The sequence below is a fragment of the Cuculus canorus genome, chromosome 17, assembly GCF_017976375.1.
Source record: "Cuculus canorus isolate bCucCan1 chromosome 17, bCucCan1.pri, whole genome shotgun sequence".
NCBI classification, from domain to species: domain Eukaryota; kingdom Metazoa; phylum Chordata; class Aves; order Cuculiformes; family Cuculidae; genus Cuculus; species Cuculus canorus.
In genome coordinates this window covers 9,181,943-9,206,531 of record NC_071417.1, presented here as the reverse complement: position 1 = coordinate 9,206,531, position 24,589 = coordinate 9,181,943, and the positions used below count along the sequence as shown (strand labels likewise).

The window sequence follows — 24,589 nt, the reverse complement described above, 5'->3', positions numbered from 1 at the left end:
GAAGCATGAATGAAGTGAGCTAATGGCAAACATCTGACCCCAAAACTGGTATGGGCAAAGGGACAAACTGTCCAAAGGACCACAACACATGCTACAGCGAGAACGCTGTTGTCCCCTCAAATTGGAGCTCTTGTGTGCAGGAGCCTCTGGGGCTCCCAGCTCAGCACAGAGCTTCCAGCCCTGCTGTGGCTCAGTGCTGGAGAGATTTAACCCCCAGGGGGTAAAAGCTGTACGCACACACTCGCTCTCACTGTTTTCCTTCACCTGTCATCCTGCACGCCTGTCTGGGCAACTCTCGGGAGGCCTTGATGCAAAGCCAAGTGCTCCGTGCTGGGGTGACTCGGCCAGGGTCTCTGTCCCTGATCAGGGGATGGGACACGAGCTCTGCTCTGCTGTTGGATGCACGTTCCAGCTCCTGTTGCTGCAGATCCCACTGTGGGTACCTGCCCACGCAGTGGCCAAACAGTTCAGCACTCGGCTCCTGCACCTGGAGAGAGAGCCATGCTTCCATTGGAGATGTTCTCAGGTGTAGGATGACCAAGCCCACCTCAGGGAGCCCAGGGCTCTGTCCCCCATCATTTGTAGCTTACCTTGTCACCTGGTGAACTGCTGCCCCCGCATGACTCCCTGCCAAGCTGTGAGTGCAGCCCAGAAAGTGCTGGTCACACAAAGTGGCATCAGCCGGCACGTACCCACGCACGGCTCCTGGGTGACAGCAGCTGCGAGGCAAAAGGAAGATGTTCCGCAGCCCCTTGCAAATTTTTGCAGCCTTATCACGCTGGAATCAAACCCAACCTCTGCTGAGGCTGCAGTAGGACTTAATTCATAGAGTGGTTTGGGTTGGAAGGGACCTCAAAGCCCATCCAGTTCCAACACCAGCCATGGACAGGGACACCTCCCACTGGATCAGGGCTCCAAGCCCCATCCAACCTGGCCTGGAACCCCTCCAGGGATGGGGCAGCCACCACTGCTCTGGGCACCCTGGGCCAGGGCCTCCCCACCCTCACAGCAAGACGTTTCTTCCTAAGATCTCATCTCAGTCTCACCTCTTTCAGCTCAAAACCGTTCCCCCTCGTCCTATCCCTGCACTCCCTGACCAACAAACCCTTCCCTGGTTTCCTGGAGCCCCTTTCAGCACTGGAAGCTGCTCTAAGGTCTCCCTGGATCTTTCTCTTCTCCAGGCTGAACAACCCCAACTCTCTCAGCCTGTCCTCGTACAAGAGGTGCTCCAGGCCTCGGATCATAGAATCACTAGATTGGAACGGACCCACTGGGTCATCAAGTCCAACCATTCCTAACACTCCCTAAACCATACCCCTCAGCACCTCGAGTATCTCCGTGGCCTCCTCTGGTCTGCTACAGCTCCATGTCCTTCCTACGCCGAGGACTCCAGTTAGTGGCCCAAGCTCCAGGCGCCCGAGGAGCTGGCAAATGAAGCATCTCGAAGTTAGCAGGAAGGGCTGGTTCCTGCCCAGCTCTGGCTGAGCTGGAGGCAGCGAGAGGGGCTGCAGCTCCTCGGGCAGCCGGGCTGGGCAGAGTCACTTTTTACCACGCTCAACTGAGGGGTGACAGAGAGCTGCCCACTCCAAACCAAATCAACCCCCCCAAAAAACCTAAAAAGCAAATAATTCTGGTGGGGGTTAAGGACTCTTTGAGGCAATTAGCCAGTGTGCCAAAGCTGGAGAGCATCCTCAGCCTGAGCTTTGCTGCCCTGCCAAGGTAAACAACTGACATGTTCCTCCCTGAAGCAGCTCTGAGAACGAGAAACATCCAGGCAGCAACAAGACTCCTCGCAGGCACCCGAGACCGATGCTCAGTTTGCCTTTAAAGGCAAAATTTGGTGAATGCCAGGCAGGGCTGGTCCCACCTCGGGAGGATCGTGGGGCGGCAGCAGGATCAGCTCCAGGCAGAAGAGATCCTCAGCTTTAGCTCCTCAGCTTCCACACCGGGGATTTGTTCTTCAGAGGAGACCACAGCGCAGGTCTGTGGGGACTAAAAAACCCCCGTTGCTGCGGGAGCACCAAACCCCTCTCTGGAGCAGCTCTTGGCCGTGCGCTCGGCACAGGCGTTGCTTTCACACACACGACTGTTCGGCTGCCAACATCCACTCGGTGCCAGGGAACACGTGCCGAAATGGGAGCAGCTTCTGCTTAAACCCAACTTGGGGTCTCTGTAAAGATGCTGGGCAGAGAATAAGAGACTTTAGCTTTATTCCACCCTCCAGGAATTAAGGATATTTCTATTTTGTTCCCTTTTCCCCTTAAAAATCTGCAAGTTTGGATGTGTTTCTGCAGCCCTCCCTATCCCAGCAGGACAGCTGGACCACGTCCAGTGCTGTGAGGACACCGAGAGGGACAAAGGCATCTCTAGATCCGGCTTTTAGGGGTGGCAGAAAACAGCCAGGACCCAAAGAAGGGGAGCAGAGCCAGGACAGACGAGACGAGATAACCCGGGGCAAGGGCCTGCGATGTCCGGCGGCCACTGCTGCTCCGATGAGGTGCTCGTTGCCTCCTCTTCTTTCCGCCCCCTCTCACCCCAACTGATTTGATCCTTCCACCCCTTCCAAAAATGCTGCGAAGCTCGGTTGTAAAAGGCAAACAAAACAAAACAAAAAAGTTTATTTTTCTCATGAGAAGCACATAAAATATACAGTACATTTTTACAAACCAAAGTAAAAAAAAAAACCAAAAACAAAAGTGCATTCTGCGTCCCCTCCCGCCGACGTACAGTACAAAAGATATCGCGGGCTTAAATATAAAACCAGGATTAAGAAATACCGTGAAATAAAAGGAACACTGTTATCACAGAGTACAGCGACACACTGGAACAGCTACACGTTACTCACCCACCCCTCCTCTCTGGGTCGAACCAGGACGGTCTCCAACTCCCCGGCCGAGAGCACGCGATGGGGGACACGGGGCACAACCAAGCCTGACAGCAGCCTCGCAGAAAGGACAACCATGAGGACAGCTATTGCTGTCAGACCTACAATGCCTGGAGTGGAAATAAGGTGCCAGTTTTGTGCATTTTGGGTTTTCTGGCAGAATGGGACTGGGTTTGGATTCCTACCCGGCACCGCTCGATGGGATGTCTCCCCAGACACCCCCGTCTGCGCCTCTGCGGGAATGCATAGATAAACGGGGGCACCGGGAGTGGCAGCGCCACGTCCCAACACAGCCCTTTGGGTTTGCCATGTGCGGAGCAGACGGGAAGCGGGGAGCAGCGCTGAGCTCAGCGGGACCGGGCGGGCGACGCACACAAGGAGCAACGGTCTCACTGCCACCGGAAACACCAAAAAACATCAAAAAAAAAAGAAGAAACGAACAGCAACCAGCAGAGTGGAACAGCTCAGCATAAATACACAGTATTTGTAAACTATTATTAAGGCACTCCATTGTAAAAGAACAATTACAACACGGAGGGGGGAGAGGAAAACCACATCTACCTTCTCATGCAACAAACCTAATGAAGTCTGCAAGCACAGGTTTGGCTACAAAACCCTTTGAAATGGCACACTAGTGCTTCTAGTGCACGTTGGCTTCAAGATCGAGTCCCGACAAACTGTACCTGTGGCCCAACAACATCAAAACGGAACCCCGAGCCCGATGAGCGGGGCTGGTCCAGCAAGAGCTGAGCCCAAGCGAGCGGCAAGGATAAGAGGGTGAGCGCCGAGCTGCACCCCGGGAAAGCAGGGGTTCGCATCACAGCAGAACTTGGCAGCCACTCAAGAAAACAAGAAGGAAATGTCTACGTTTGCTTGCATCCATTAACAGAATCTTTCTGAATTTATTTAAATCTGAGCCCCCGCTCGAGTTCCTCCCATGGCCGGGCAGTGACGGGAAAGGTCTGCAGCGCTGGGGTTGCACAAAGTGGAGGAAAATAACTCTGCCAACAGCCTTTGCAAGCAGAGGCTGAGGCTCAAACTGTGCTAGGATCACAGCACTGCGAGTAGCAGAGGTGGGCAGGAGCCACAAAGGTCCTCCCAGGCGGCTGCTCCGAGCATCAAACAACCCCAAGGCCCCCCTGGGCTGCCCCCCTGCATAAATCAGAAGAAAAGGAGAAGAAAACCATACAAATATAGGAAATTTATTGCAGCAGAGACTCGCACATGCACCCCTGCTGTGCTGATAGCAGGTAGAGGGTATTTCCGTCTGACGCTGAACACAGCCCAGCATTTTCTCAGCCCTAAAAAGCAAAAAGTTTCTGCCTGTTGTCCCCTCACGCAGTAGCTTTTGCTTCAAACCAGCTTTCACGGGCGAAAGAGGGAGTGGAGCGTGCCTTAAACTAAATATGTTTGTTGCATTGAGGACTCTTCAAGGAGGGACATTCATTTACTGATTGCCAGTCCCCACAATTTCTCACCCTGTTAATACAAAAATGTGGGGTCTTACGCTTAAGGAAAAAAAGTTGAAGTCCGGGCATTTAGGGCAGTAAAACTCCCGGTTCCTTTTCTCAGTACAGTGGATTTTGGATTAAAACAGACAGACACTCTGAGAACAACTGTGCCAGCCCTGCTCCCTCCTCACCTCAAGGAGGGGATCGTTAAGAATGGCTTTCGATGGAGATCTTCAACACGAGTTTGCGCTCACAGCCTGGTTTCGAAACACAAATCCATCCATTTGCCATCGCTGACCTCCAAGGTCTGTTTTGCTCCACACCTCCTTCAAAATATCCCCGAATGCATGGTTTCAGGTGGAACTCGGAGAGCACCAAGGTTTGGACCACGTCCCCTCCACATTTCTCAAGTTCTTCCCTCCCAACTTAGCCAGGGCACCTCGCACAGCGCAGTTCTGACCTGGGCGGTTACCCAAAAGAGGCGAAGAAAATATACATTTCACATAGCATCAGTGAACCGCTGCATCTCAAGCTTCTCCCGCAGCAGGGCAGCAAGAGGAGGAGCACATAGTAGCACCGGTCCCCAAAAATCAGCCTCTGGAGCAGGACAGGATGTGCTTCCTCAGCTACGATGCCTACGGAGCATGCAGCACCACGAGTGCCTCACCAAGGGGGGCACAGGCCCTCTCTGCAGGTCACGCCAGCGTTCCTCAGAAAGGACATCTCACTCACACCTTCAACATCTTTCTCTCTCTTTGGAGTGAGCCCATTCTTCTGTTTGGCTGCTCTTCCTGAAGGATGCACTGCCCCCCAGAGCAGGATTTACACCTCTGGCACCTCTGACAGGAGACTGGTGCAGCCCTGTGTGAGTCAGGACACGTACACCCCAGCTCCGTACTCCAGGGCCACATTTATGCCTCCTGACACCTGGCATAAATAACCCCTGGACTTCATCAACAGCTTCCCAGGCTGCCGGCAAACCAAGGACACGGGAACCGTTCTACCAAACCCAACAGCAATAACCAGAAAAGACACACGTTCACCTATTGCCTACTGGGATTTCAAACGCGTGGGACACCAGGAGAGCCGTCCCTCCATGGCCATCTCGCCGGCACGGCGTGCCACCAACAGCCCGAGAAGAACGGTCCCTGACACAGGATCCACGACACCAACACAGCATCACATAAAGCTTCACAAGGGTCCACGGTCACTTACTGGCCAGGCTCGTCATTAGCACTGGGACATCACAAACCACGACGACAGCAAAAACACCCAAAGCACAAGAGGCCTCTCCACAGGAGCACAAGCCGGTGGCAGCGACACGGTTTGGGCGTCACTCCGGCACCAACGTGAGAGTGACAATTCACTCAGTCACACAGCGAGGACGGGTAACAGAGCCAACACAATGCAGCTCGACAATCCTCCACTTCACAGCAAGGTTATTCAGGGCTTCTGTCTTCACACTCCTCCAGGCCTTTAGTTAACACCTAGGGAATGCCTTCCAACAGGAAGGCTTGTGGGAAAAGCCTTTTCAAAAACCCCATCCAAACAAACAAACCAAGTCAGCAAGAACAGAGGTAGTGTTGATGTCACCATTTTAAGGATTTTCCACAAGTGCCCTGTTTTAACCAGAGACTCGTGGTTGTTCTGTAAAAGAAACAGTCATGATGAATTGTTTTGTCTTTGAAACAGAATATTTCAGCATTTTATATATAGATAGATAAAGAGATGCAAATATCCATCTATATATGCCCCCCCCACAGAAACACATTATTATACTTGGCAAACAGCACTAGGAATAACATCCTGCAGGACAACAGGCAACCCACACACAAAGCCCTCCTCTAAGCCATGCAATACATTTTATTTTCCCTTGTGCCATTCATCATGACCCATTATGTTTTTTTCTTCCCACTTTGAGTACAAAGAGGGGAAGAAGAGGTGGCATCAGATGAACTGCAAGTCAAGATGATGAAACTGCAATGAATAAATGCCATAACCCCCCTCCCCGCAGCCCAAATCCACCCCCTTGCTCCCCACACAGAAGGCATCAACTTTTGCCTATCCAAAGCATGTTCTTCAAGTTTCCGACCGCTGGCTTTGCTGCCAGTTTGGAGGTGACATCTGCGCTCCTCAGCATGGATTGTGGCTCACAGAGCACGGAAGACTCGCTTGAAACGGCCTCTTTTGAGTCCGTTATGGTTGACACATCCATGTCACTGGATAAGTCCTCAGAGGACAAGTTAAGACATCCTAGCTTGGCGAGAGAATTGGACCTTTTCAGTCGAGAAGATACAGTCAAGCCAGCCAGCCGTAGCCTGGTTTCGATCTCCTGAGTCCGCTGCTTCACCAGGCCAGGCTTGCCCCGCACACTGTGGATGCTGTCGCTGCTGGAGCTCCGTGTCAGGTTGGAGCTCCGGGAGGAGGAGGGAGTGTAGCAGATGGTCTTCAGGAAGTCCTTGGTGAAGCTGCTCGTGTGCTCCAACCGGCACGCGACAGGCGTGGAGGTTTTCTGAGAGATCCCCTCCAAGGTGCGTTTCACCTCTTTCACCTCGTCTTCTGCATCTTCAGGTATCATGGGTGCCGGTCCCAGAAGAGGCACGAGGCTGTGATGTGAAATCAAATCCTCGCTTCCCTCCACAATGCCGGAGTCAACTCTGCTCAGGGAGCTCTCTCTGAGCAGCGATGAGGTGTCCGAGGGCAGGCTTTTCAACCGCTCCAGCTCTTTGGTGTGCTTCCTAACCAAGCCTGCTTTCTGCAGCTGAATAAGAGACTCCTGGTGCTGCATCAAGTAACTGTTTGCACTCGGCTTTTCCAACTCTTTGCTGAACAACAAGTACTTCAGATCCTTGGTAGGCTTGCCATCTTTTCTGGCTAGAGGCTCTTCTTTCACCACTTCTACGCTAAGGAGGTTCTTGTCACAGTGCGAGTTTCTCCTGGGCAGCAGAGTTTTGACCGGGGTTTTCGGTGCATCTTTTCCTTTCTCCAAAACACCGCAGTGTTGATTAAGAGATTTGCAAGTGCCAACCTCCAAAGCACCAGTTCCTGCCGACAGAGGAAGGGGAGCCTCATTATTTTTAGTTCTGATTCCTTCCTCTGAGTGTGCCTTGCTGGGAAGGTGGTCCAAGTTGGAATTGATGTGGGAGAGGAGGGCTGGCTGCGTGCAGATGGTGGCGCTGCGACGTGCACTGCTGGGATTCAACTTTTCACACTGCTCCCCAAAGGAATCAGGAGACAAACCGGCCGAGGAATACATGCAGTCAGTGCAAGACTGATAGGAAGGCTTGACTTTACTGAGGATCCCAAACACAGCATCACGCTGCAAAAAAGAAAACAGGTACAGATAAATGTGCGCAGAACAGGACATGGGCCATCAGCAGAGCGAGAGGCACAGACCACAAGATCTATTTACAGCCAAGCAGATTTGAAACAAAGCCCATTTCCACTTCCCTCAAGGCCCTGCAGCAGGAACAAAAGCCACGCACTTTCTCAGCAGACAGAATCTTCAACAGAAGAATACCTACCGTTTCAAGCGATGGTCATGCAAGCAAGTTGCCCAAAGCAGTTTACAGGGCACTCACATGTGTGTGCGCTCGCTCTCTCTGGCATCTAAATCCATAGCTTGGGCAAGCAAAGCCATGTTCAGAAGCACTTCGAAAAGGAAGAAGCTCATCATGGAATGAAAGGCTTTATCCAAGTCAAATGAAACTGTGCTATGAAGATGAGAAGAGCAGTTTCACTTGCAGTAGTCAGCCATGCTAATCACCTACATTTCAACTCCATACGCACCTCAAAATCCTCTGGGCAACTCCTTTTGCTGTTGTTGTTATTCAAGTTCTCTCTATTAAGCCTGCTCTCCTCCTTGTGCACGGACAAACGCCGCTTCCACTTCTCCATTGGATTTTCCTCCCTGATACCGTCCTCCCCTGGGTCCCCAGGGCCCAGCACCCTCCTTCCCTTCCTAGGGCTGAACTCCAGTTTCTTCTTCACCTCCTTCTCGCTGAAAGTGCTCAGCTCTGCCAGCGGCTCTGCTGCCTTCAGGGCTTTCACCATCTCCAAAGGCGCAGAGGGCGGCTGTCCCACCAGCGAGGCACAGCGCTCCACAACCACATCCTGCTCCAGCTCCTCCACGGGGAAAAAGCCTTCCCTGTCACCAGGAATCTTGTTCTCCAGCAGCGTGTCCGAGAGGCGACGGAAGCAGTAATTAAACCCCACAGACACGTCTGTGCCGGCGCGGTTGTCCAGGTATGCTGATTGCGAAGGCGTATCCAGGTCAGCCAGGCGGTTTTCTAGGTCGATGTCCAAACTCTCGAGTAAGAAGTCATCCGACCCTGTGGTGCCATCTGTGTTCTGGGGTAGGTTGCTCTCTGCCTGCTGCTTCCACAGCTTATTGTGGCGCTGCTTGCTGTGGAAAAGCACAAAGACATGAATGACTACCATTGAACTGGAGGATTCTGTTTAACTGAGGAACTGCGCAGTTCAAGGAACATTCATCCCTTTCCACACCCTGGAACTGAAAGGCTGAACGATGGGTCCAGCCTGGCAGTCCCAGTTGGGCAAAACCAGCTCCAGCATCAGGATTTTGTCCCTCCTGCTTTCCCATTCCAGACTTTCCTTGGCCCAGCAGACTCTCAGCATCACATCCATGCAAAGAGTCCCCCAGGGCGGAGGGGCACAGAACCCTCTGTCAGGGCAAAACACTCTGAACCAACATCTCTGCACGTCTCATGGCACCGTCCCTGCTGAACCAGAGTGAAAATCTTTCCTCCTCTTACCCTAGAGGCCAAGCAGAGCACACAGAAACCTAAGACACTACAGAGCACGCAATGACAACGACTCATGATTGGCACAGTCACCCAGAACTGCAAACCATTCGCCTCCAACACTGCCTAAGCTCAGTTCTGCTTCATAAAACAGGAACAATGTTTTGCTGAACAGTATTGGCTGCTACGAAATACAAATACGTTTCCCAAACACAGAGACACCCTCACTGAATTAAACCAGAGCAGATCTCCCTAGAAGACTGCTAATTTCCATCCAGGGAGGCCTGGCCAAGGAAAGGTTTAGAAAAACAGAATTATAGCCCTGGCTTCTGCATCTGCCCTTCTGAAAAGCAAACTACAGCACCACATACAATCTACCAGCGTTGCTAAGCAGGACATAACAGAAATACCTATTCCTTGAACAGAACTCCATGGAGATCAAAGAATATTTTGTGATACAAAAATATGAGAGGTTGCCTACGATGAGTATTATTTAAGCTGAAAGAGAGGAGATTGAGATGAGATCTTAGGCAGAAATGTTTTGCTGTGAGGGTGGGGAGGCCCTGGCCCAGGCTGCCCAGAGCTGTGGTGGCTGCCCCATTCCTGGAGGTGTTCCAGGCCAGGTTGGATGGGGTTTGGAGCCCCTGATCCAGTGGGAGGTGTCCCTGCCCATGGCAGGAGGTGGAACTCGATGGGCTTTGAGGTTCCTTTCCAACCCAAACCATTCTATGATTTTATGATCTTCATCTCCTGCAAGTCATCTTTCTGTTCCTCCCATCACCTTACCTCGCATCTAAAATGCCTTCATATTCCAAAAGCTGTCTCATGAAGCCTGCATTTGGTCTCGCAATGCTGCGTTTTTGCTTCACATAATTATAGGCCTTTTCCAGCGACCAGCCAAATTCCTTCATCGCGTATGCTATAACAGTTGATGCCGACCGGCTCACACCCATTTTGCAGTGCACCAGGCACTTGGAGTGATTCTTCCTGCAGAGGGACAAACAGGAAAACATCTCATCTTTCAGTTTATGGGATCTGTTACCATTTCACACGGTGGAGGGACAGTTCTTGGGCCTAACACCCTGCCCTAACACCACAGCTCAGTAGGTACGAAACACGTTGGACTCAGTGGGCCACAAGAAGAATCTCTGTCCAGAACAGCTAGGAGTTTAGAGAAGAGCAGCTTCAATCATGCTGCCATTTCAGAGACCATCACAAAACCTCCTGCCTGCCTGAGTCTTGGGATACAGGGATAAGCAAGAATAATCTGAGTGTAAAAGCCCAGTAGAGTTTGCCAGGCTCTGTCACCACCTCTCGTCTGCAGAGACAGCTGGGGTCAGTCCAACACAGACACATATTGGAGTCTTTCCAGAACTTCCTAAGCAGAGGAAATGTCTTTGTTTCCTTTTGGAAGTAAAACAAAACCATAATAACAAAAAATCTGATAGGCTAGGAACAGGTTAACATCAATATGGGAAGAGAAAAGGCATGGGGAAGTTCCAGGGGCACCGAAAACTCCTGGCAAGAGCAAGAATGCAAAAGCCCTGCTGTCTCTGTCAGACCCCGTGGCTCGGATGTGCTCTCACACTGAATCACATCTCCTACCCACTTACTTGGCCTTGTTTATGAAGTGGTACGCCTCGTTCCAGTGAGCCAGGAGGTCCGTGGTCTCCTCGTCGTACACTCGGATATTGTGATACGCGAACAGACCAGGGAAAAAATTATCTATCTCCCTTGTCACATTCAAAATGTAGTCAATGCTACAGAGAAGGAAAAGAAAGAAGCTGAACTGCCGGGGTCATGAAAGGGAACTGACACACACCATGAAGTCCATGAACTCTGACACAACAGGAATGGTGAGACTGAATCTACAGCCCTAATTCCAAACCCGTGGGACGCCCACTGACACGGGTCACGCTTGTGATGTGCAGAGCCTAACCATCCACCCACCTCTCACCACTGGCACAACCCATTCAAAGCATCAAACGACCCTGGGCACAGGAGGGTGAAGTTTATTTTATCTCGCTGGCCGAGGCTTTGTAACCTCATCAGAAACTTCTTGCTGTGCCACGCACAGGCCCTGGGGTGCTGACAGAAGAAAAGCGCATCGGCTCTAAGTGACTTGCTTGGAGAAGAGGTGGGAACAGAATCCTCTCCCTGGAGGTGTTCCAGGCCAGGTTGGATGGGGCTTGGAGCCCCTGATCCAGTGGAAGGTGTCCCTGCCCATGGCAGGGGGTGGGACTGGATGGGCCTTAAGATCCCTTCCAACCCAAAGCAGTCCATGATTCTATGAATCACAATTTTCAACTGCAGGCTTGAGCTGCAAACCCATCCTTTTGTCTTCTTTCTGACCAAAAATATGAAATGAGAAGCACATGGCATCTCTCATTTCCTTCCAAACATCACAGCAGGGATTACTATGTACCCAGGGAGCACGAATGCCCATATTGATTTATTATCCCCTATCATTATGAGAAATCAAGAACACAGGATATTTGTTTCAGAATTTGTCCAGCTTTGGCTTTTAGACTGCATGTCAAGATGCCTTCCCCATAGATCAGAAGTATTAACCTGCTAGTTGATGTACTTGTTCAAAGATGTTGGAGACATCTGTTCCCAAGGGCTCCAAATTAAACATTTTCAGTCATGCTGTTGAGCAATATTTTTCAGTTTCTCACATCAAGGTTGGTGTACGCCTTGGGCAAGGAGCAAATATTTATATGCAAACTTCTCACTCTGCCAAAACGCATGCAAGTAAATCAAGCCAAGAAGCGGTGCGGAGATGAGAGCGTGGTGAAAGACAGCCCTGCAGCTGCCTGCCTGGGCAGGTGAGGTGGAGATTGCTCACCCACAGGAAGTTCTGCTCCATTTAGATAGAGGTTTTTTCCTAAGCTTAGCGTTGTAATATTTGCTCTTCTGCAGCCTGCAGGAATTCACACCTGACACAACACGATGTATGGCAGTTTCACGCTTGGCTGCCACACATAGTGCAGGTTCAGAGATCTTGACGTACCTCACAAACGAGAAGTTTTGTTATTTCCACTCTAAGTGTGACTGACAGAAATTACACAGGAAAGATTTCTCAACTGATGTCTCAACAGTAAGCTACCCGCATCGCTGAGAATGGGCCCAAACTCATTCCTGCAGTCTACAAATGTCATATGTCATCTGCAGAGAGCTGAATGTAACTCAAAAGCAAACAACTGGAGGTTTCAGAGTCTCAATGCTGGTGCTTGAACGGCGCAGTACTCACCCAGAGCCCTGCAGCTCCTCGAGGTTGGAGGCGTTCCACTCAGATCCCTGCAACAGCCACAAAACACAGTTCCAAAGGAGCCTGAAATCCTCCCCTCTTCCCTAAGGTTCTGAAAATCCCCCAGCCTCACTCAGATATTGGCAACAGCCTCCAAAACCGCAACACAGCACCAGGGCAGCCAGCGCTGCAGCTCAGCACAGAGATGTCCTGTCAGAAAAGGACCTTCTGAAGGTGGTGACATGGGAATTAGATCTTCACCTAAGGAGTTCTAGGCCAGCACATGACAGAGCACATCTCAAATCACTGCCTGGGTCACTCTGAATTTCTAACCAGAGATAAATAGCGCAGGGACCCAACATGATTATGTGTGGTATGGTTGGGATCACAGGTATATGAGAAGTGAGGCAAATCCTGAAAGTTAGGTGGGTGGTTACACCTTGAGTCCCCCCCATGCTTGCAAAACAGGAATATAAGAAGAGTTTAAAAAGCAGATTTAGCCCTCAAACATGAGCACATCCTGACTCTCTCGAGGAAAAAAACCCAGACCCAAGCATAAGAGGCACAAATGTGTTCATCTTAAGTCTTTGTTCCAGATGGCAGTGCCTGGTTTTGCTTGGAGTACCATCTAGTGGCAAAAGATTAGACAAAACACACACCATTCTGTGCTCCTGCACAGGCTGGAACAGCCCATCACCTTCAGCCCGATTCTTTACACAGTTCTGACCATGCCTGCGGAACCGCATAGGCTCCATCGAGAAAAACAACTCAGTGACTCTGATCCAAGTCAAAAAGCAAATGTCTGTCAGGGCAGCATCCACAGCTACAACTTTTTTTTTTGTCTTAAAATAAAATCTCCACCACTAGAAACGCAAAATGAATAGACATAGATATTAGCTATGCCACGGTAGGTCCTGAAACAGGTTCAACCTGCCAGGAAAGAACCATTACAGCAAGTGCCAGAAACAAGAATATAGCTAGAAAAAAAAAGAGCTTTATGAGCAATATGGGTCCTGGAGGAAGCCTGCACAGAGGGTGGGATAGCAGGCTGCACCTCTTCCTCACACTGCACAAGTCAACCTTGACACTAAATCCAGCTTCCACTGAGACCAGCAACTTGTCGGATCACTCCCGCTGAGCCTCCTGCTACTCTGGAGCTCCTAATGTGGCAGCTTACCAGATATAAGTGATCAAAAATCAGAGACGGTTTGTCCATCTGACCCAGGATAAGCAGCATTTCATTGTCTATAAATTCCTTGAATTCCTTCAAGTTGCAGTTCATGTGTTTCTCCAGCTCATTTCGTATCTGCGGAGCAGAAAACAAAGGATGCCACCTAGAATCGCATCTGTTCACTAGAAACATTTGTTGGCAACTCCTCTGCAAAACACTTTCTGTACTTCATTAAAAACAGCAAGAGGGATTTGACCTTTTGGAGACAGGGCATCTCTCTGAGTAGCCTTGGCCCCTGGAGTTACGATCTGTAAATAAAGCTTCAGATAACATCCGAGTACAAAAAACCCATATTTTGGGGTACCTGCTACTTAAAAACAATTCCAGAGATAAAACCCAAGGCCTTGGAGAAGAGCTGATAAACATGAAACCCATTAGAAGCAAGGTTTGAGTAACGGCAGCAGTGTTGCTGAAGAGAGATTTCCAGTGCTCTCCCATTTTAAAACACCAGGACACAGACATGCAGTGCCCTCGGGGCACCTCCACTTCAGGAAAGCGCGTTGCAAAGCAGCACAGCTTTGTTTAACCCGCCACAAGAAACGGTTGCAGCAAAAATCAAAGCATCTTGACTGCACCAAGAGTTAAGGATACATACGCAGAGAGCCGAGTTCTCAGCTCATGCCTACTACCTGTGACACTAATGTTACACAAGTGTCTCTGAACCCTGCAGTGCGAAGCTTTAAGAAGGAAAGCCCTGCGTGCTAACAACCTCCCTTGAAAAACAAACAAAAACCCAACCCAAAAGGAATAATCTCCATTTGCTTATGTCCACACCGCAGCTGGATGTATTTACACCAGCCTGTAGGACGGATCCAAACTACCTTCAGCCTTGACTTGTGATTTTCCATCCATAAACTCAGCAGCGAATTGCTGTCTGCAAGACCCTCTAACATTTGTTCAGGAACAAAGACAATAAAACCTAAGAATGAAGCTGACAAAGAGAACTTTGCTCTACATTGTCCATGAGAAACTGAAGATAAGGACACTCATTTAGCACAGCTGCAAGACCTCAAGCCACCAACTCTCCCTTTTGAGGGTGCTGCCTTTGCTTGCAGAATCCACAGGGATGCAGAGGAATAGGTGCTTATGAATTCATTGCTTGGAACATGCCTACATGTGCTACAACCAACGTGAAACGCAAGCATCGCCTCTGATGGCGCTTTGCTAGCAAAGAACTGGCACTATACACTCAAAAGTCACATTCTTGTTACTAAGGTGTTGAAAAATACCCACTGATCCTGGGATGATCTTGATTTCCATGCTGGGAAAACAGAAGTTTAGTCAAAGACCAAAGACTCTATGGAACAGCAGGAAATACACACTCAAAGGCCACTGACACGGAGTCACATGGTGTCTCTTCACCAGCACTCACTGGAAAAGGAGTCTAGCAGGAAGAATAAGCAGGAATTCTTATATTTACCTCCTTAGAAGTCACATTTTCCAGGTCTTTGCTCATCATGATGCTCCGGAGTTTGGCCTTAATGAGCCGTTCTGTCCGTTCTCTTTCAGTTGGCCTGAAAAGGGAGAGAAGATGATGTCTCCAAGCTGGCAGTAAACACACAGCGCAACTCATATAGAAGAGCGGTGCTAAAGACTTGGATTAAAAGCGATTTTAATGAGACTAATGGAAGAAAAACATTTGAAAAGAAAGGAAATTAGCCACTGAAGGAAGAAAAGGGAGAAGGGGAGATTTCTCTCGTGAGCCAAGCCAACTTTTCGTAATAGAAATCAGAACTAACTTGTCAACAAACAGGGCTGGAGAATCAGGGCGGGTGGACTCCAAGTCCTGCATCGCGTTCCACTCGTTGATGCAGCTCTGGTCGGAGCTGATGCAGCTTTCGTAGTATGTGGCCCAGACCAAGGCCATCCCACCGGGGAAGTAGTTGTACCTTCTTGCAACTTCACAGGCTTTATGGAGGATCTGTAGAGCAGACCTGCAAGTTTGGAGAACAGATGTGAGCAGCAGGACCAGACAGAGCAGGATCTGGGAGGTTTCCATAGAGAAAAAAAGACTTTCAGCAGCAGATTTATTGTATCAGAGCACAAAGAGGGCACAAAGTGCACCGTGGAGGCCTTCTCAGGACCCAGTCCAAGGCAGAGGCCAAAAGCTTCTCCTGATTAACAGGCAAGCACAAGGCACAAGTCACACTGGGATCTAATCATTAGCTAACTTGTAAAGCCAGACCAAAGGAAAATAAAAAACATGGACAATTTTCAAACCACCTTCAGCAAGGAGTCAGATGCATATTTACCAGCATTCTTGGCCCCCGACATGCTCCAGGGACAAGGCCCAGATTGGGTCATTTGTTTTTGCAAATTCTAGCACTATTTTTTCCTTCCTTTCCTCCCTCCTCTTTTTTTTTTTTTCGTCTGTTCTTTTTTCCTAAGGCTCTGCTCTGAAGATGTCATCATATTGAATACATTCACCACAGCTTAGGTTGCCAACAGGAGGAGCCGAGTCCAAAATTGACAGGAACAAGAGTTTCTGCACCAAATCATCCCCAGCACAACATCCTTCTTTACATCTGTGTCTTCTCTTTATCAGATTCCTCAAGGACAGGGATCTCTCGAGGCTCCAACAGGAGCCAGCAAACTGCCCAGGCCAAAAGAGATGCATTTGTTCTGCGTGGGGCTGGGTAGCAGCCTCTCCAAGGAGGAATTTGCTGGCACGGCTGATGCTGATTCAGTCACCTCTGCTTCAGTGTTTTGGAATCCCTGCACAAGGGAGGGGTGACAGGAGCTGAAAGGTGAACACATACCCGGGGCAGCACGGAAAGTTTCCATGCAGCAGAAGCCCCAGCAACGAGGCAGAACACAGGGAGCGCCATCAGATTGGCAATGGGACCCACAACTCCTCCTCCAGCCAGGTAGAAAAATAAGCAGAGAAAGGAAAGACTGGGTTTGCACCCTGATGAATTCAAGTTGGTCTTTCATGTCTATTCACCTCACCAGTGCCTTTTCCTTATAGTGAAGAGCACATCGCTGCTCTGAATAGAAGCGAGACCCTGGTTTCAGATCAGTAGTCTCACAGTCCCTTTATCGTACTGCTACCTGCTGGCACGGGGAAGCAGCATCTCTGCTGCAGCTCACTAAACACCAATTATTGGGAAAGCTAAAATGCAGTTCATTTATTCATTTTTAATTTATTCACTGCAATGACAGTCTCTTTTTCAATAAAGAGAATTAACACACTTACCACATGGCTTGCACTGACACCGGCTTGAAGATGTGCATTCTCCCTGCGGTGCTCACGCTGAAGCCACTAAGAGAGGGGAAAAAAAACCCATCAACAACGTCTTCTCTGCATCACAAGCTGCGCTCTACAAACAGCTACTGCATGGCAGCTACAGGGACACTCGCAGTCAAAAAGAGTCAGCAATGAGGATTTATACATCTGATTTTCCAACATCCTCACAAATAAGAATGGCAAGCGGACACCCTTGCCAGGGTTGGGCTGCCGGGAATGGGAGCTCCATCCCTTGAGGGGGATTTCAGGAACTGGGTATCACAGGTCCCACTGAGCAGTACAAGGGCAGCAAGACAAAAACTCACTGTCTGAATAAGAGGACTGCAGCCATGAATCCAAAATTGGAACTTCATTGGCAAGGTGACGGAGAATCTCTCCTAAAGCAGCCCCCAGTAGGGAAGGACATTCACATTTATCCTTTTAATATGGTTTCTTACCCATCACCATCGAGATGGATTTTAGTATCGCTCCACAGGCGAAGAACCATTCCTATAGTGCAGCTTTTACTGGAAGAGAGATGATTATACAGGATGTTAAATATAGGCCGCAATGCGGTCACACCAATACCCTGAATTATTAATACTCTTTAATTTTTAAAACCCTCAAGTCTTGCTCTAGCAATTCCTGGTAATATCTTAAGCCATCAAAGGCACAACACACGAGGAGACTGGTGGCTGAAGCCTAAAGGTCTGCTGTGGTAGCAGCATGCTGATTGCTCCATGGAGCTGGAGAGACACCACAGAAGCAAGAGTCAAAATCACCAGCTCTCCTCTCCCTCTCCAGAAACCGCCAGAAAGCGTTGCAGTGTTTACTCCATCATCTTTCCTGTTCTCTCGCCCTCATAAGCTCAGAGCAAGGCAGCTCCCTGACGAGACATAAAAGCAGATCGCAGTGATCTGGCTGCAGACGTTTGGCTCACTAAAGCGAGACGGAAAGCAAGCGCTGGTAGGTGGCAGAGCAGCCGCCTGCCCTTCCCAAAGAGGAGCCGAGGGGCCTTTCGAAGGCCTGTGTGTTCCATTTTCACTTCATCGCTCCGGCTGGTAGAAGAGACAAAAAGGATTTTATGAGTTTCCCTAACCCAAAAGAACACTTTCATTGCAGAGATGCAATCTGGCAAGAAAACCATATTATAATGGCAGCCAATAACTTTCAAATAGTAAATAATTAAGCTATTGAGATATTAAAGTTTTAAAGGAAATTGGGATGCATACAGCAACAGCCAGTTAGAGAATATGTCAGGTGTTTTGTTCTTTTCTTTTCCTTTTTAAGCCTTCAGCTGCTTTCTACAGCAGGATCAAAGGATCTGACAGGCCAGTTTGAACACACATATATGGGCAATGTGCACTTTAGAGCTTTGCAGAAAAAAATGGTTTTATTAAACACACGTAAAAGGAATAAAACCCACAATAGCACCGGACTAGTTAAACTGCCAGCAGTCAGAACACTCGCAGCTCAGCTGTGACATTTCAGCCCCAAAAGCCACAGAGTCTCTCAGTAATTCACTAATGCCAACTGACTCCTAATTAACAAAAACTTTGGGAGACAGTAAGTGAAACAGCAGCGAACCTTACAGTTTGGATGGATTTGTCATAACTTTTTTATCTTTCCTCACATCAATAATCAGCAGGAGCAAATTATTGCAAGGCAGTTTCAGAGACGAAGATGACGTGGCAGACATTCTCTGCTGTCGCACACTCCGTGTGCCGTAAGGACAATTCCCTCCATAACGCTAACAGCAGTAACTCGACGGCAGATAAAGGAGCAGCAGGAGAGCCAATGACAATAATCTTCTCAAGAAAGCATCACTGGGAGTTTCCGCACAGGTCTCACTGCCACCCCCTGGCACTTACGCAAGGGAAACAACCACTAAGGTTCTCCAAAAAGCAAACGAGTCACACAGGGTGCTCCAGCACAACACAGCAGCCTGCTCGATCATTGGAGAACAGTCTGGAAGCTCTGACTTCTAACCCTAGCTCTGCCAAATCAGCCCCATCTCTCCATGCCAAGAGCTTTTCTGCCTTGGTTTACTCACCCAGAACTGGAATAATGCGAGAGGGGTCTGTGATAACAAAGTATTTTATTTGTGTTTCAAAACATTACATGCTCTTATCAGTCAGACAAAAAAAACAGCTCGTTACTGACACATTGGTTTGTTGGTTTTGGAGGTGCTTTTGCAGTACTGTGGGGGTTTTTTTGATGTTATTTGGCAACTAAGCTCCTCCCCCAACCAACTCCACTGCATCACACAAGAGACTTGAAGTCTGGTGGACAAAATATGTCCCAGGGTTGTAAATGTGTCTGCAAGAGTTTTTGCAGTGAGCAGACAGCGAACTACCACAGATGAGGTAGATGCCACAGCCCTACAGATGGATTATACATGAATGCTTTACCCACAACTGCCCAAAGAGCTCTGAGATTCAAAGGAGACTGAAAGCTTCCTGAAACAAACATCACCCTCTCATACTCACAAGTGGTGAGAAAACGCATCACTTATGTCCTCTCTCTTGCTAGAGTTTGCAGACAGGTGAAAAGGAACTGCTCAGGGACAGTTTGGTGTTGACAGGCTTTCCATAGAAACCAGCCTGCCCGATTTCCACGCCCAGCCTTGCCCCAGACATACCTCTCCTTGCTGGAGAAATCCACACCCAGCAGAATATTCTCTTCTGTGTCCTGTCGTCCGCTGCTGTAGACAACCACCATGTACCGGACTCTGTCTGTCCACACGCTTTCCAAACGGACAGCCTAGAAAAAGGTCACCACGCTCTGCAAACTTGCTTTTGGATAACTATTACTTCCATTACCTCCATTGCTGCCTAATATTTTTTTTTTTTTTTTTTTTAAGGTGTAATTGTGCCCCAAAACTTTATTTAGCTGGTCCATCTTCCAGGAAGGCTACACGCCAGTTTGACTTGGCATCAGATGGGGAGAAGATCAGCCTAGATAATCTGCCCCAAGTTAAAGACTACAAAACATAACCTGGAGATTTCTTTAGAAGAGTTTCAACAAGAAAGTTCGTAAAAACATTGGTCATTCACTGAACTGAAAACAAAGGCAGGCTCAGAGGAGTCTTCCACTCACCAGCCTTCACTGAAACACATTAGCCGTGCTGGAAAGGATAAATGACATAGACTTTTCTGTAGTGGCTTTTATAACCTCTGCAGAACTCTTTAAGCCCAGCCCTATTTTGGCTGCAGTTTCAAGCCTGACTTAAGAGTGTCTGCTAGCATTAGCAAGCTCCTGTCTCTCTTCTCCTCTATGAGTGTCTGTCAGCTGACTGGAAAATTAAACTTAAGCACACACATTTTAGACAGATGGGTTTCTTGACCCAACTCATTATCTGGCTGTAAGAACCAGGGCAAGCACAGTGACAGGAAAACACTGTAAGATTGGCAGCCAGCACAGAGTTAAGCTGACTCCCAAGCTTAGGATTCGCAAACACTTCTTCTGAACCTCTACAGGTCTGTTTCAAACACCTCCAACAGAAGGGAGAGCAGGAATATTCATCTTTTCTTACCAGTTTGATCCTGTCCTCACAGCGAAGGAGGTTGATCATCACCTGGAGGTGCTGAGGCAAATCACCTGCAGGGAACGAAGACAAATAATCAGGAAGGGTCTCTTGCTTTAGGTAAGAAACTGAATAGGAGAAACTGCTGCGCAGGAGGGTCTGTAGCAGAGGCCCAGTTTGGGTGATGGATCCCTTCTATCTCAAAGTGCCACGCACACAGCAAATCCCTTAGGCTCTAGAGCAGTGGGTGCATTTCTGTTTGGTGAAAGGAAGCAGAAAGAACAAGGAATCTGTAAGAAAACAAAACAAGCTCACATCTAATAACTTAGTAATGCACTCATAACTTTCCATACAAGATAAAATTCCTTCCGTAGGATGTTTGCTGGGTATACGAAATTGCTGACAATTAAAGAAACCCAAAGCCAAGCTTGGCATTCAAACACCCTCTTTGTGCTTGGAGTGTTTACTAAGCAGCAGACGCACAGTACCACACTGTGCCTTTCCCACATGCTCCTGCACTCAAAATGCTCCGATGATCTTATTTTTTCTTTCCCAGTCATCACTTATTCCAAAACCATCAAAGGCAGAAGACACAAAAACACTGGGTAAGTAGAACCTGCTCTCTTGAACTCCATTATCTGCTTATCAATCATCACATTTACCATACAACTCCCCACCGCTTCTTCTCATCAGTTTGGCACGCTGGAGGGAACTCGTGGAAGGACAGCCTGTTCTTAAACCACAATAAACTCTTCCAGGCCAGATTGTGATGAGTTAACTGAAAAGGGGATTTTCCTGAAACCAGGAAAGGGGATATAAGGAGCTAAGAAACCTCCGTCTACCCAGAGAACTAAATCCTGTTAAAACATTCCTCACTCTTAGTGGCAGCATCAAATCAACCCAGCAACAGGTAGCTTCAAAAGAACAAATGCTGTGAGCTAGCACTGAAAGTCCCAAGCTTCAGATACTTGGAAGCACTCGGAAAAATGTCCCTGCTGTGCTAAACTAGGATCTCGATAACTACAGAAGAGGTTCTAGAGTCCGGTAACCCAGCCTGTCCCATCTTTCTCCCCACAGGCCAGAGGGAGGGCAAAGAACGAAGCACTGAAGCAGAAACAAGTGACATTTCTTCAGCTGCAGCAAACAGGGATACGTATCCAGCACAGACCTTCTGGCTCAGCAGGCTTCCCTGCCTAAGGAATGCCATGCTGAATACCATTGTGTCTGCAGAGAACAAAGCTCTACTCCAGTTACAGTTCCGAGATAATGACAAAAGTTTAAACAAAGACTCAATAATTATATGTTCCCATTCGAATCGAGTGGGCTGAAAACCTGGTTTTACTCAGCAGGTTGTACAAGGCCCACGGTGACAACCAGAGGAGTCATCCATCCACCCACGCGTGCCACTAGCCTGCCCGTGTGGATGGGAGAAGCAGCAAAGCAAGAGGGAAAACAAAATTCATTTAGGTGATTTAATCCACTACCTGCATGTTTGTGAGGATGCTGGAGACTTCGCTGGCCCTGGGAGCTGTTTCCTTGTTGTAAGAAAAGGGCTGCGCCTTTCACCATGAAAAAGCTCTCACTTAGGCTGGAAAACAAACGACAGGAAGTCAAGTGAAAGGAAATATCAGCCAAATGTGCGCTCAGGTCCATACGCCTGGGGAAGGAAGGGCTTCTCCGCACGAAAACATAGCAGGATTTTGCCCTGAGAAGCTGTTCCCAAGGTCTGATCCTGCCACTCGCACAGCATGGCTGCGGGTTTACTCATGGATTATTGATGTGTCATTTCCCACCAACATTTTAATACTTGGCCACTGCAGGTGATATTTGTCTGAGTTGTCATGGGCTGGAGATGACTTTATCATTTGATTATCAAATTCTGCAACTTAAACACAGTAGAGGGTAAGACTGGTTACAGGCTTAGACCTGTGCAGTGACTGACAAGCAGGTCCGAGTCAATCAGTCGCCACTAATTTCAGTTCTTGTGATTTCTTTGGAATGCAAAACCAAGAACACGCAACCATCAATTGTCTGCAGATTCAAAGAGGAAGGGAGGGCAGATGAAACCCTGCACATCACAAGAGAAAGGAAACTGCACTGAAACCACAGGGGAACAAACAATCAACACAAGAGCAAAGGTTTTGCTTTGCTCTAGCCAGAAACGGCCATCCTGGAAAACACCACCAAGAGCAGGCAGCTCACAGACACAAAACGATATTTCTAGAGTCAAATGACACCCAGGCCCAGAACATAACTAAAGAGAAGGCTGAACAAAACCAGTAGTGTCAGTCAGCACCGGCCTAATTACACAGTACCATAACACACTCGTGTTTTAGCAACAGGCTGGGCTAAGTGGTAAAGTTAGCATTTCCCACAAGGCTGAAAATCAACATCTTTTCTTTGCCCCAGTAACTGCTTACATTGCATCTCCTCTGCCACTCGAACCATCACAGGAGACATTCCTTGTTACAAAGCCCAATATTCTGCCACCTTCCACTTCCAAACATAGACCGTCATTAATTATTGTCTGCTATGTCCTAAATATAAACGCTCCATTACAGACTGTGCTGCATGGGAGTTACTTATGCTACGGAAAACGATCCCACAGGAGCTCCAGCTCCCAGCACTCCAATACGGAGCTTTGCCTTTGGGCAGAAGCGAGTGTTAATGCTCCACTCTGCCTTAGTATTTTTGTGCAGACAGACATGAATTTCACATCTTTTCAGCCTTTGCTGCAAGTTCAGCTTTTCCCTTCTCTGAGAACACAGCCAAGCTTCCCAGGCAAAGCCTCCTTCACTTTCAACCGAATCTTAAGGTGCAAAATTCCCAGAAAAACCTGGATCAGGTTGAAATTGGAGATTTCAGTCACTTCTTAAAAGTGAACTAAAATTTTCACCTACGCTCCAGGCCCTACAAGTGAGAGATCAGATCAATACAACGCCAACAGGACGACTACACTCTAATTAAGCCAATCTCTTCTCCATTGACGCTCCCGCAACGTTCTAGCACTCACCACTCACTCCACTAGCACGGTGGGTCTGAACAGGAGCTGGGCAGAGCTTCCTTGTGATCCGAAACACCGGCTCCAGCTCCGCTTTGCCTGGTACACAAGCTAAGAGCAAGAATTTCTGCAAATAGGAATTCAGTTCATCCCATAAGCAAGCCAGGAAGAATCTGGTTTCCTTTGCACCCCAGATCTCACAGGAAAGTGTTCAAAGAGACCAGAAGTTACACAAAAGCAAGGACACCACCACAACGTGCAGGATATTCAGCTTCACACACATCTGTTTTTTCAGCAGGAGGATGGGAATGGGCAGATAACACACAAGAAAACAACTCACTGTATCTCCGTCTCAAGGATGTTGGGAAATATTTCTCTGGGAAAGTGAAAAAACATCCCAACAGATACTCTTTTATCCCAAACAAAGTACTGACTGGGATTTCTACTGCAAGAAGAAACACAGCAGAGATAGAGCTCCTTCCCAAAGGCATCTAGCTCCTGCTCGGACTGTTCATCTTGCCCCGTGTTCTCCTCTCCTGCAGGCAGGAGATCTTTCACAATAAAGCAGAATATTCCCAGTTGCAGGCAAATGAGAAAGCAGCGCTGCTGGAGCAGAACGCGATTGCAAGAAAAGGACAACCCACAGAGCAAAAGTTTTGTTATCGTGTACTCATCTGCATGGAAATGAACCGGAAAGCAAAGCCAAAGGATTTGTGGAGAGTGAGATTGTCTTTTTTTAATGGAAATGCTTGTTTCTGAACTGCACACTGACCTTACAAAGCGCAGCTTGCCCTGACTCCAACTGCTTCTACCTCCCAAACCGCGCTCCCCAATCGCACAGAAGCTCCCGTTCCCATACGGGCAGCAGGGCGCCGTATGGAGGGAACGCATCCAAGTGCCTCGCTGCAAAGCTCCGCTTTTACACCACACTGAAACAGCAACATTACCCGACACTGTCCCTTATCTCCGCTCTGGGAACATGCTCTGCCCTCAGTCATTTCACACAACTGCTCTAAAAGACAACTAACAAAATCAAAGTGGGGAAAAAGGCAAGGCACAATATTCCAACCCAGTTTTAAAAGACCTTTTTAAATCCCGCAGTCCCAGTAAACAACTAAACTCCGACCTTTTTGAAAAGAAATCTCTTACAGAACAGAAAAATCCAATGATTAAAGAACACCCCCAACTTTTGACCCCTGGCAGCAGTGATAAACATCCCAGTAAGCAGGGTTTGTTAGCAGCATAAAAACGAGTGGC

At 48.6% G+C, this 24,589-nt stretch overlaps 1 protein-coding gene across 4 annotated transcripts in view; it reads right to left on the bottom strand.

Annotated features, from left to right (window-relative positions):
- Positions 1–2,670: 2,670 nt before the first annotated feature.
- SSH1 (slingshot protein phosphatase 1) overlaps positions 2,671–24,589 on the bottom strand; it is a 40,694-nt gene continuing 18,775 nt past the window's right edge. For 2 of the 4 annotated variants that reach the window (XM_054082267.1, XM_009560465.2), the window contains 13 exons: positions 21,816–21,919; positions 20,341–20,405; positions 19,447–19,568; positions 17,264–17,332; positions 16,776–16,841; positions 15,319–15,513; positions 15,000–15,093; positions 13,526–13,654; positions 12,352–12,398; positions 10,712–10,858; positions 9,885–10,085; positions 8,125–8,740; positions 2,671–7,654 (listed from right to left, as the gene is read on the bottom strand). In XM_054082267.1, the coding sequence (XP_053938242.1) occupies positions 6,386–7,654; positions 8,125–8,740; positions 9,885–10,085; positions 10,712–10,858; positions 12,352–12,398; positions 13,526–13,654; positions 15,000–15,093; positions 15,319–15,513; positions 16,776–16,841; positions 17,264–17,332; positions 19,447–19,568; positions 20,341–20,405; positions 21,816–21,919 (3,124 nt within the window). In that variant the 3' untranslated portion in view covers positions 2,671–6,385. The other 2 variants (XM_054082266.1, XM_054082268.1) reach the window with 2 other exon arrangements.